Below are 12,536 nucleotides of genomic sequence, written 5' to 3'. Positions count from 1 at the left end.
CCTCGGGGCCCCTGGGCGGAGGGAGGGCGCCTCTGTCCACAGCACCTCACCACCTGCCTGGCTGGGGCACTCGCTGCTCAAGGCCTGTGGACGCCTCCCTCCGAACAGGTTCCCAGGGCAGAACCCCAGTCCTCCTCACCGGCCCCCCTCCTGCCTCCCCCTTTGTAAAAATTCTGACTTGAAATTCTTAATTGCTGAACAAGAGGCCCTGCATTTCCATCTGGCACCAGGCCACGCAAATTCTCTCCCGGCCGAGTTCCCATCAGCCACGTCCCCCTGCACGCAGCCCCCCAGGACCGGCCCCCCAATTCCTGCACCCCTAGAATGGAATCCAAGCCTCTGCGCCTGTAGGCCCTGTCGGGTTGGCCCCTGCCTCTTTGCTGACCTCGCCTCCCTGGCCCACTCGGCCCACAGTGGAGGGACCCGCAGTCCCTGCCTCTCTGTCCCTCCCACACCCCGGGTTCACCTGTCTCAGGGTCCTCGCGCTGGCTGTTCCCGCCACCTAGAGTGCCCTTCCCTCCGATCTCCACACGCCAGCCACCTCCTCCCTCCCTGACCGGCCAGCCAAAGCAGCTGTGTCCTCCCGGGCCGTCTGCCCCGCAGCAGCACTCCTCGCTGCGGAAGCCGTCTCCGTGTCTCCGTGCGAGTGGTCTGCCTCCCCGCCCCCGCCCCGCTCACCCGGAATGTCAACAGCGGGAGGGCAGGGGCACTGTGGGCCTTGGTTACGGGTCACCGCTGCTCCCCACCCCGACACCGCCTGGCCTGCACACAGTGCTCCATGAGCAGCTGCCGGGAAGACAGCGGAACTCTTAGGAGAGCCGGCGGCAGACTCCAAGCGAAAAGTACCGCCTGGTTTCGGGGTGCACGGGCGGCAGGCCTGGCCAGTGCGGGCCCACCCCAAGCAGGGGGCCCTCCCCTGCTCCAGAGGCCCAGAGAGAGCCCCGCCCTCTCAGCCCCGTCCTGCCCAGGCAGCCCCGGCAGTGCCAGCCCCTCCCGCCGGGCTTGTCGGTCCTCCGGGGACAATATACAAAGGGCCACTTCAGTGCGGAGCCTCTGCTCTGTCTCCAGCCCAGAGGGCACCCCCACCCCGCCCCTGTCCTCACGGGGCCTTCTCCAGCCCAGGGCCCTGGAGCCCAGCTACGCTGGAGAGGCTTTGCTCCATGCACAGCACCTGGGGGCGTGGGGGGGGCGGTGGGAGCCCCCACGCAGGGTAGAGGCAAAATTGGCCCCCACGTACCTGGGCAGTAGGAGTGGGGGGCACCTCCCCATGAATACAGGGTGGCAGGCGGTGGAGACCCCTGTGTCCTGAGAGGCCTGGGTGCCAGCGGGGTCAGGGAGACAGAGGAACAGACCCAGGGGGGGCGGGGTCAGGGCCAGGCCACGGGGAGGGACCCTCCGCTGCAAAACGGGGCGCAAAGAACTCGCTCAAACGGCGGCTGCAGTAACCTGAGCCGATGACCCCGGGTCTGAGCCCGACACCCAGCGACGCCGGGACGACGCCGGGAATCCCCGGCGTTCCTCCTCCCGGGCGTCCGTGAAGTGCCCGGCGGCCAGCTGCCCACGCCAGGAATTCCCCCTCTCCCCGACCCCACACACCTGTCACCGAGCCCGGTCTGCTCCATGTCCTGTGCTGGCAGCACCACCATAGCGATCACCTGGACCGCAGCGGCAGCGACAGCCTCCCTGAAGGGCTCCCAGGCTGGCCGCCACGAGCCAAGCACAAGCCACATCTGCAGCCGCCTGGTCCTCGCACCTTGGAACCGCCGACCTCAGGATAAAGTCCAAACCCTCCAGGAGGCTCCGAGCCCGTGCACAGCCTTACACCCCCACCCCCACGCCTATCTCAGCGGGGTCTGCTGTCCTGCACGCCCTCCAGGGCTCTCTGACCCTCCCCTCCGCTCTGGAAAGACCCCAGCCTGCCGAGCACCCCTCCACCCCCTTACCCCTTACCCCAAACCGAGGCCGTGCTGCCCAGGTCTGGGTTTCCCCAGCCCCAGCCTGACACAAAGAATGTGTGTGTCAATCTCGGTTTGTTGAATGAATAAGCGACCCTCTACCAGATCCCACACCTGTACCTTTCAGTAATTGCTGCTGGGCTCATGCCTGGGCTGGGGCTTGGAAAAGTGGCCTCAGGTCCTCGTTCCGCCTGCAGCGCGCCCGGGGCTCACACCGTGCCACGAGCTGGCTCACCCCCATGAGTTCCCAGGGTCCCTTCCAGTCGGGGTGGGGGTGGGGAGGGGAGACAGGAAATGACTGCAGCCACCTGAGCCACACGGTGGCGGGTGGCGGGAGGGGGGCCAGGAAGGAAGGGGTGGCACGCACAGCGCCGGCTCCTCCGGGTGAGTTAGGGTCCTCCCCGCAGCAGCTCATGGCCATGTGCCTGGCACACAGTAGGTGCTCCACGAGTCACTGCTGAGGGCAGGAATGAGCTTGAACTCTGGCTCTGCCACTCCAGGCCTGGGACCCCAGATCCTCTCCCGGCCTGTCTGCTGAGGCCTGACAGGAGGGGCTAGTCCTCAGAGGGACTGGGGAAGGTGACGAGGCCACCCCCCTGCCCAGAGCCCGCGCCTCCTGGGTCCAGGAACCTGAGCGCCACAAGTAACCTCCTGCTGGGAGCGGTCTGGACGGGGCAGGTGCACAGCTGGTTGGCTCCGTGCTCCGGGCACCTGGCGGGCCTCCACGGCGCTGGAACAACGGCCCCTTTCTCCTCCCCGCGCCCCCCAGGCTCCTCTCCGCCTCACCCCTGCCTTCGAGGACACCAGCTCCCGGGGGTCAGGACCAGGCTGTCTCCACCGGGGACGCTCAGGAGGCCCTCGCCAAGTGGCAGGGAGCCCCGTGCGGGGCTGCAGGCCACGGGCCTCCGCTCCTTCACATCAAGGGAGCGGCCCACCTGTCCTGGCTGCGTCATCGGCTACTCAGCCCTTCCCACCTGCTGCATCGGGCGTCCTACCATCGGCCCAGCACCCCAGCACCCCGCCCGCCGGCTGCGAGGAGGAGGAGGAGAGAGAACACGGGGCCGCAGCGACAAAGCCGCCCCCATGGGGTGAAGCTGGTCTGGGGGCCGGGTGGCCAGGGTCCCAGCCTCGACACTGCCACCGACCTCCTGGGAGGCCCTGGGCCTGAGAGCAGCCCCTCCCCACGTGCTGTGTGCTCCAGCTCCGCTCCTCCTCACAGCCCCCCCTCACGGCCGAACCCCAGGCTTAGGGAGGGGACGCGGCTTGCAAGGTCAAGCACCAGGGGGCTGCGGGGAGGGCGAGCAGCCCAGCTACTGCCCACCCAGGCCCGAGAGCACCCCCTCCCTCCTGGCCTCGGCGGACAGACACCCGTGTTCCGTGTTCCAGAAGGCCCCCAGTCGAGGCCTGCAGCTCCCCACCCGCCCGGAAGCCCCACCTTCTGAGCCCTGTGCTCTGAGGTCTGGCCCCCGGGAAAGTCTGCAGCCTGGGGTCTCCGCCTGCCCCCGGGGTTCCGTATCTGTGCCCTCCAGCCGACACATATTCCTCCACGGGCACCGCATTCTCCTCCCACCCTCCCGCCCGGGCTCGCGGCCGCGGCTCCATCCGCCTGATTCAGGGGCATTTTCAAGCGGCAAGGAGGGCGAGTTGGGCCAGGGCGGGGGACGGTGGGGGGGGCACGTTTAGCAGATGGCAGAGCACGCAGAATGCTCTTCCCCACTCTTCTCCCACCTCGTCTCTCCGGGATGCCCTCCTGACTGCTCCCGCCCCTGCCGGCCCGGGCCCCACCAGCCCGCACTGCAGCGGCCCCAGGAGACAGGCGGGCATTATCCCCCCAGGGACGGAGGGCACTTCCTCCATGGGCACTTGATTCGCACTGGCCGCATGGATCCACCAGGCTCACCCCAGGCACCAGCCAGACTGCACGGGGGCTCAGCCTGAGGAACAGGCATTCCGCCATGACGACGGCGCTCCGCTGTGCGCGTGTGCAGGCCATGTGCACGGAACCTCCACAGGGAAACACGGACACGCCACACCGTGAGGTGGGCAGGTCTGTCTGCGCCCCCGGCACCTAGCTCAGCCCCTGGCACACAGTCGGCCCTCAGTGAGTGACCGCTGAATGAGCGCATGAGTGCCCCGTCCCAGGCAGAGTCAGGGGCCACGGGAGAGACAGAGAGGGAGTCCCCACCCAGGATCAGGGCTCAGCTGTGATCACAAACACCTTCACCACGAGGGAGATGCGGCGCACCCACTGGGCGGTGGGGACGGAGGTGGTGCCCACAGCCTTGGAGCCACCGCTGGCTGGGAGAAGGGGCAGGAGGGGCTTCCTGGGTGGACGGCAGCACCTGTGTGTGCGGGGTGGGGGGTGCTGGTCCTCCAGGGAGGGGGCCTTGGACATGGGCAGAAAAGGGCCGTGTGCGGAAGACAGCAAGGGTCCCGAGGCTGGAGCGCAGGGTGCGTGGGGTGCGTGGGGGGCATGGGGAGAGAGGAGCGAAGGCCAGATGGGCACCACAGTTGGGAGGTCAGAGGTCTGGACCGAATGGGAGCAGAGCGGCACCCCCATAGCCCCAGCCCCGGACGCTCACTGACGCAACTTCCGGGAAGGAGAGACGCGCGGTCGACAGGTAAGCTGCTTGCCACTGATGCACCTGTTCTGGGGGCGGGGGTGCCGGGGGCCAGACAGGCCCGCTGGTGCGACCCCACAGCGGGCGCCTCTGCAGGCCCCGCACAGGCGGCAGCCCCAGGAGCAGACGCGTGGTGAGCTGGCTGCTCTCAGGGCCGCTTTTCTTCCCCCTCTCCTTCAAAACATAACTTATCCTTTTGACTATAAAAGTTTGCCGCATTCTAGAACACCTGGGAATCTCGGAGGAAGAGGAGGGACAGGAGCAGGCGCCGTACACCACCTCTCGGGCTGACACTGCGCTCTGAGCGTCCCCGTGCCCCTCGGCGCTGGAACGGCTCACCGCCACGGGTCTCCTGCCGGCTCTGGGGCGACACGCATGTTCTCCTCGGAGCATCGTCCTCCACGCACTGGAAGACCGAAGAAGTAGTAACTGAGCCCTGGGGACATCGCCCATTTCGGTTCCTTCCCATCCCCCATGGACCTGACCCGAACCTAACCTGAACCCCCCACCCCGAGAAAGGCTCCAACTTGGGACAGGCAGGGGCAGGGACAGCGTGCAGCCCCCCGCTCCCCCCTCCACACCACGAAGGGGACGCATGGCCCCTCTCCGTGGCGCTCTGGGCCGGTCCCAAGGCCCCGGCCTCAAGGTTTCCTCTGTGAAATGGGTGGCTGCAGCCGGCCACACAGCCTCCAGGCGCCCCAACCTGGCGCCTCCTCTGGGCTGAGGGGACAGCCACCTGGGCTGCACGGCGCCTTCCAGTCGCTTCTAGCAGCCGCGCCAGGAGGCCCCTCGGTCTCTGCACGGCTTGTCATCCAGACAGAAGGACCAGCACCGTAAGCTCCACTGCGGGCCCGGGGGACCTCGCCGCGTCCTCCCGGCCCAGTCCTCTCTCTCCCGGCCACCAGCACGTCCCACCAGGCCCTCAACAGACCTGCCCTGCCCGCGAGGTTCCCACATCCCACAGGGACAGACGGAAATCCCCTTGGGGTGGGCATCAGGCGTGGCTGCCTGGAGGGGTTTCAAGGGATGCCCAGGAGAGGAGGGGAAGGGCATCCTGGGCGGAGACCAGCACCTGCCAAGGCCCGAGGGGAAAGCCAGTGGCCGGATTTCTGGTCTGGGAGCCGGGGCTGGTGCCTCGCTGTCCCCACCCGCCAGGGCCTGCCACGTTCCCCGCAGCGGTGGCCATAGGGCTGTGGCCCGTGCTCACGTGTGGCCCCCAAACACTTCGGACAGCAGTGACCTGCCAGGCCCCGGAACCAGCCTGAGGAGGCCTGGCCCCTGGACACCCCCAGGAGGGGGTCTGCCTGGACGTCCTTGAGGGCCAGCCCCTGCTGTTTAATGACTCTGCAGTGGCCATCCTGTGTGGCCCAAGCCCACCTGCCAGGCCCCCCCGACCCTCCCGGCCGCGGCAGAGCATCACGCCCTCTGGTCTTCATCTGGGGGAGCAGGCTGTGACCCTGCACCAGCCACCCGCTTGCTGGGGGCCTCGGCTTGGAGACCGAAGATTGTCCCCGGGCTGTCCGAGGAGCGGAAGGGGCCAGCCCGTGCGCTCGGGCCTGGCTCTGCCCCTGCTGGCCACGCGGGCCCCCGGCGCCGGCCACTGCGGCTATGTCTCCCACCAGCCCGGGCAGAGGCCCTCTTCTCACCGCCTCCCACCCTGCGCACGCGGGACGCCCGCCGGTCACTGGAGCGGGTCTTCCGACCTGGGCCACCGGCACAGGTGAGGAGAGCCACGCCCCTGAGCCACGTGAGAACCGAGGGAGCTGGAGGGCGTGGAAGTGCTTTTCAACTGCGGGTGCCACAGGGGCCCGTTCTCGCTGCCGCCCAGCGGGGACGCTCTGCCCCGAAGAGCCACCTCCCGGCTGCGTGACCCTGGCACTCCAGGCGCCTCCCCGGTCCCGGATTCAGTGTCCGCACTGGGGGACGGCGCCTTTGCAGGCGTCCGCCCACACCGGCCGCGATGCCACACGTTCACCCTCACCATTCAACCCAGAGCTGGGGAACATTCAGTGAATGCCTTCTCCGTGCTGGGCGCGGTGCCGGCTCCCAGCACATGCCCGCGTGCCAGCCCAGAGCCCAAGCCTCCCGTCCCCCTTCGCCGGCCGCATCAGTCACCAGCCAGGACTCACCCCGGTGGCAAGAGGGGGGCAGCCCCCAGAGGCTGACCCAGAGCCCGGAGCAAGCTCTGGGGGGCCCCGCGGCCAGCAGGGACCCATCTCCCAGGGGAGACCGTAGCAGTGGGTGCTCCCGTGAAAAAGCAATGGGGGCACAGGCTGGGGGTCGTCACGGGGTGTGCAGAGCTGGGGGGCAGGGGTGGCATGGAGCAGAGGCATGAGTCACAGGGACCGTCACCCCAGGGGACAGGGGTCTCCTAAGGCAGCCTGGACCCCATGGGGCTGGACAGTGGTCTTGTAGCCCACTGGCCTCTAAATCCCCAAGGCAGCACCTTAAAAACTGGGTCTGCGCCCTCCCTCCCGCGTGGGATTTCTCACTCAGCAGGGTGGGAGGGGCCGGGCACTAGGGACTTTCCTCAAGCCGCCCAAGTGAAGCTGAGCGAGGCTTCCAGCAGCCCCGGGACGACGGGGGGCCTGGAGGGACACAGAGCCCAGAGGTGGGTGGCCTGCAGGCCCCCAGGACATGGGCCAGGTAGTGGTTTCAGGCATCCAAGCTTCAGAGAGCGGTCCCCTCTGGGTGACCCAGGGGACCTAAGTGGGAAGCCCTGCCTGTCTGGGGTCCTGCAGCCCCAGCCCTGAACCCCGGGGCCTGGGCTCCCTCAAACTGCTGAGCGGGGAGAAACAACAGCACCTACCTCTCGGGAAGCCAGGCCTTCTCGGGATCGTGCAGACACAGCACTTGGCCCGGTGCCTGGCACCCAGCAAGTGCTCAGTAAATAGCAGCGAATGACGGCGGGCGACCAGGAGGGAGGCTGGAGTGGGGAGAGCAGCCTGGAAAACCACCTATCACGGGCCTCTGCCAGCCAGACCCCGGGGCCCTGCCGCTGCCCCTGCGCCCCCACCCACACCGCTCGGCCTGGGTCCGCGCTGCTCCTTCGGGGACTTCCGGGCGGGCGGGTGGCCCGAGAGGGCAGCTGCAGGGCAGGCCCGGGGAGGCCCCAGCTCCCGGCCTGCACCCCGCCCCGCCCGTACCCCGACAGACTCCGCTTCAGTGGGAACCGGTCTTGAGCCAAATAAGCTCTGAATTCCTAAAATAACACAGTAATTAGGTATATAAATAATTTCTATTGTTTCCACTTTATTTTTAGGGAAAAAAAAAGTGAAAACAAGTGAGGAATTTCCATCCCAACAGGGAAATTTCCATTCGGGGGACCCTGTGAACCTCCCGTGGTGCGGGCAAGCCTCGGGCCGCCCAGCTTGCAGGCCCCCTTTGAGACCGCAGGGGGCATCACTCCGCCCTTCCACCTGGCCCGCTTCCCGCCGCCCGCAGGCTCTCGGCCCTCCCGCAGCCTCACTGTCCCCTTCCGGGAGACGGGGACAAGCAGGGTCCATGTGACCTCCCCGCCATCACCCAAGGCTGCCCTCCAGAGGGCCAGTGTCCTCCACCGGGGGGAGGGGAAGAACAGGCTGGGGCGGCCGGAAGAGCAGGGCCGCTCCCTGGGGCTGACAAGCGTGCACCCCCTCCTGCAGGCTCCCGCAGATCTGCAGTGCTCAAGCCAGTGGGACCCCCGTGGGGACGCGGGGACGCTGCTCTGCGGGCCCGCAGCCAGGAGACCAGGGCGCACCCCGGCCTCCCTACGTAAGCGACGCTCAAGCTAAGATGTAAGGGACGGGTCCGCGGCAGCCGGACACGGTGCCTCGAGGTCCCCATCTGCAGCGGGCACTGCCGTGGCCCTCTCGCCACGGGGTGCTGTGGAGAAGCAACAACTGTCAGCTGCTGACGTTTTCACGGGCGGGCCCACAAGAGGGGCCGCAAGGCCGGGGACGACAGCAGAACGGGGAGAAGGGTTTGCGTGATTGGGGTGGGTGGCCGGCATCAAGAAGGAGGCTGCCACCGGGCGACAGAGTTTCAGGGGGCAGAGGCAGGTGGGAGAAACGTTCAGGCAGCAGGAACAGCAAAAGCAAAGGAACAGAATTTGAGGCTTGAGCTCTCTTTGGACCCCATCTCAGAACGCTCTTACGTGAATGTCTGGGACCCAGAAAGGCCACTCTGTGCCGAGCCCCAAGGCCAGGCCAAGGTCAAGGGGAGGGAGACCCTGGGAGAAGGGCCTCAAGCAAGAGAGTGAGGCAGGGCCAGAGGTGTGGAGCCCCAAGAAAGGAAGACACCAGCCCTGCAGTCCCCCCGCTGCCGGTCCCACTGAGGGCGTTTACTCAGGGCGGCCTCTGGCCCCGTCCGCAGCCTGCCCCACGCCTGCCCCCACAGGCCAGGCCCCTTTCCGGACAGCGTGGCTGGGCAGCTCCCCAGATGCAGCCAGCCGACAGTCTCCCCGTCTCCAGGGCCTTTTCTTTTTGTCCGACCATCCCTTACGAGCCACCCACGACATGCCTGGGTGCCGAAGCTGTGGCGTACCTGCTTCCATTGGGGAATCGTTAAGCTGTTGGCAATTTGAAATGGGCCCCGCTGGGAAGGTTTACACCACAGGAATGGGCCGACCGTGCTCATCGGAGAGCCAGATGCTGGTATGCCACGGCCCTCTGGCCGAGCGTAGACACAGAGAGGCAGGCCCCTGCCCGTGGGGACCCCCAGACGGAAGAGGACAACAGGGACTCGGAATGCACTGGGGCAGCCCGTGTCGTCTCCGAGGGGGTAGGGGTGGAGACAGGGAGACCCGTTCTGCAAGGAGGGTGGTGAACCCTCACCAGAAACTGAACGAAAAAACCAGACCGCTGAAAGGAACGGCAAGCGTGTGCACCGCCCCACGTTGGGAACCGAAGCGCAGCTCACAGTTGCCGAGTAAGAAGTGGCGGGGCTGGGCCTGGAACCTGGGCCACCGGATGCGGGAGCCCTGCTTTCCACCCCAGGGTGCGGCAACCGCCTCTCCTTCCTTCCCGAAGCTCAGCGCTGGGGGGCCCTTGGGTGCCCCGTGGTATCTGCCACCCAGCTAGATTCTAACCTCCTGAGAGCGGGGCCTGCATCCTCCCCACCTGGCTGCCTGGCTGCCTGGCACAGCGCCCCTCACGGGAGGGCACCATGTTTGCTGATCTGCATGTCTGAAGAAACTTCTGGAAAACAGCCCTCGTCTGCATGTGGTGGGTTAGAGCTGGCTGGGCGGGGGGTGGGCCATGCAGTACGGGGAACAAGGAGGCTCTGGCCTTGGGGTGCACAGCAGGGTCCCTCGAATGACAGGGCTTGGGGCCAGAGGTGGTGGGGGCCCAGAGGGGCAAGGAGAGGATGTCTGTGAGGACAACCCGGACCTCAGCCATTCTTGCTTCCCTCCTCTCCTCCTCCAAGGAGGACAGGGACGCTCGCCCCCCCCCCCCCAGCCTCTGGCTCCCTCCCAGTCACATCCAGCCCGCACATGATCCTCACCACCACCCGGTGATGTGAGCCCGGCCTGCCAGCTGGCACCGATGTCCCCGTTTTACAGGTAAAAATACCAACGCAGCAGCCAGTGCCTCTCAGGTGCCAGCCACCCTGCACACATTGTTTTTCCACGCAGTCTTCTCCACACCAGTGGGGAGGCTCTCCCACTGGACAGGTGTGGACACCGAGACTCAGGACGCCAACTGCTGGAGGTGGCCCAACTACCCCAGAAAAGGGACCCCAGTGTGGGTGAAGCAGCCCTGACCACAGCGGGGGCATGGGGCGTGCCCTCAGAAGGACAGAGTGCCAGCTCACGAGGGGTGTGGCCCCCCACCTCCTCCCCTCCCGGCCTCCCCTCCCTCCCTGGGGCCCTGGCTCCCTCCCCTCTCTTCATCTGGCTTCTCACTTGGGCCACTTGCGGTGCCTGGCAACCCCTCACCTCCATCGCTCTACACAGGCTGGGCACCGGCATCTCTAAGCTTTTGCTCATGCCATTCCCTCGGCCAAATGCCCTTCCCACGTTGTCCACCAAATGAACAAACTCTTCCTGCTCCCAGGTATCACCTCGGCCGGCAAGTTCTCTCCCGCCTTGGGCTGGCAGCCCCTCTTTCAACTTCCCCAGGACCCTGCACCTCTCCCCGCAGCATTTGGGAGCACTGATGACTCCACAGAACGGCCAGCTCCCAGGTGGGATGCGGGGTGGATTGTCTTGCTCTTCCCTCCATCCTTAGGTTTGGCCCCATGCCCAGATCTTTAGTAACTCCCCCATCAAGGCAGATCCTAAGTGATGTCCCAGGAGAGAGGAGTGCTATGGGGACTCGGAGAGTGCCAGTTCTGGGGGGCCATGCAGGGGTCTCGCTGGGGTCCTGTGCCTGCCCACACCCTTTCTGGGACATCTTTCGGGGCTAAGAGAGTCCCCGGACCTCAGGCCACCCAGGCTGGCTGAGACCCATCTCTGCTTCCCTTGGAACCAGAGCTCAGGCACCCCCTCACCCCGCCATTCACCCAGACTCGCTCCCCTCCCCACCCCAGGTTCCAGAACTCACTGTTTGCGGATATTTATAGCACCTCCCCCAGCCAGGTTCCCTCCCCTGCCCTGGGCAGTGCAGTTGCGGTTCTCTTCCCATTCCCCTCTGCTCGGTCCCCAACGGCAGCCACAGTCCTGCCCCCGCCCAGCACCCCGACTGCGTGCGCCTAGGCCTCCAACGCCGCCGCCGCAGCCCCAGGTCGAGGGTGGGGGTGGTGGGGAAGGCGGGCGCTAAGGCCTCCCACTCCCCGCCCCGCGCCGGAGGTTTGTTGGGGCGCAGGGCACAAAGCACTGCTCAAGCCGGGTGCCTCTGGGACGCCCCCCGCCGGGGCCGGGAAAAGAAAGGTCGAAAGGATGAGGCTCTGCCCTCCGGGGCCAGGGAAAGCTCCACTGAGCGGCCGGTTGGGGGAGGGGGCGCCAGAGCCCCAGCATCCCGCCCCTATCTCAGCGCCACCCCACCAAGCCCCCCAGCCGAATGCTCTCGCCCCGGGCCCCCAGAGGTCACGCTCGGGGAGGGGGCGTCGGGAGCCATGACTGGGGACGCCGCAAGCAAACAGGAGGCGGCGCGGAGATGGAAGCGGAGGGCCGGGAGTGCGGGATGAAGGGGCTGCGGCGCGGGCCCCCAGAAACCAGGGTCAACTCACCCATCGCCTGCTGGGTCTCAGCAGCAGCGGCGGCGGCGGCTCCGCGGCCCCCGGGGCCCCCGGCGGGGAGATGCTGGCGTCCGCCGCAGCCTCTCGCCCCATCCCGGGCTCCGGCGGCGGCGGCTGCGGCGGGCGCCCGGCATCGCAGGCAGCGCGGCCCCAGCCCGGCCCGGATCCCCGCCCCTTGCCCCCACCTCCACCCCGTCCCGCGGTCCCCGCGCGGCCGCCTGGCTGCACCCCGGGGCCGCGGCGGGGACCCGGCGAGCGGACGGTGCGGGGGAGGGCTCCGCGGGAGGCGCGCTGGGGGTGCTGAGGCGAGGCCCGAGCGCGGCGCGCAGAGGTGCCCGCTCCCGCCGGGTTCCGGCGGCTCCGGTCCCCGCCCCGCCCCCACCGCGCCCCCTCCCCTCCACAGCCGGCGGGGCTCTGTTCGCCGCGCCGGCCCGGGGGCGTCTCGGAGGAGTCTCGGCGGCCGCTGCTCCGCGCCTCCCGCGTGTGCGATCAGATGTGTGTGTGTGTGTGTGTGTGTGTGTACGCGCGCGCCCCTGCCTGTGACCGTGCGTGCGCCGGCCCACGGCCCGGTGCGTCCTGTGCGGTGGTGGGTGTGCGATGGGAGGCGGGGCGGGTCAGGGAGTGTGCGCGTCCGGCGTGTGCACGGGTCTGCGTGTCCGTGGATGTGTGCGTCCGTGTTTTACAGTGTGCACGGGTCTGTGTGACCTACAGCGCGTCCCTGGGACTGTTTCTGTGTGCATGGCGGTGTACATCTGCTTGTGCCTGGACCGCGACTGTGTGCACACTATGACCGTGTGCAGAG

General features: G+C 67.6%; 1 protein-coding gene across 2 annotated transcripts in view; it reads right to left on the bottom strand.

The window, feature by feature from the left end:
* Positions 1–12,298, bottom strand: part of MGAT3 (beta-1,4-mannosyl-glycoprotein 4-beta-N-acetylglucosaminyltransferase) — a 30,080-nt gene extending 17,782 nt beyond the window's left edge. Inside the window, exon 1 of one of the 2 annotated variants that reach the window (XM_028533363.2) lies at positions 11,726–12,298. Coding sequence is in view for 1 of the 2 variants with exons in the window: in XM_036019646.1 (XP_035875539.1) it covers positions 1,597–1,730 (134 nt within the window). In the remaining variant the exon portion in view is untranslated. Of the gene's footprint in view, positions 1–1,596; positions 1,817–11,725 lie in introns of those variants that run through there. The other variant, XM_036019646.1, reaches the window with a different exon arrangement.
* Between the last annotated feature and the right edge of the window lie 238 nt (positions 12,299–12,536).

Source organism: Phyllostomus discolor, chromosome 2, assembly GCF_004126475.2.
Source record: "Phyllostomus discolor isolate MPI-MPIP mPhyDis1 chromosome 2, mPhyDis1.pri.v3, whole genome shotgun sequence".
Classification (NCBI taxonomy): Eukaryota; Metazoa; Chordata; class Mammalia; order Chiroptera; family Phyllostomidae; genus Phyllostomus; species Phyllostomus discolor.
The sequence above is the reverse complement of the archived record's forward strand: the minus strand, read 5'-3'. Positions and strand labels throughout refer to the sequence as shown.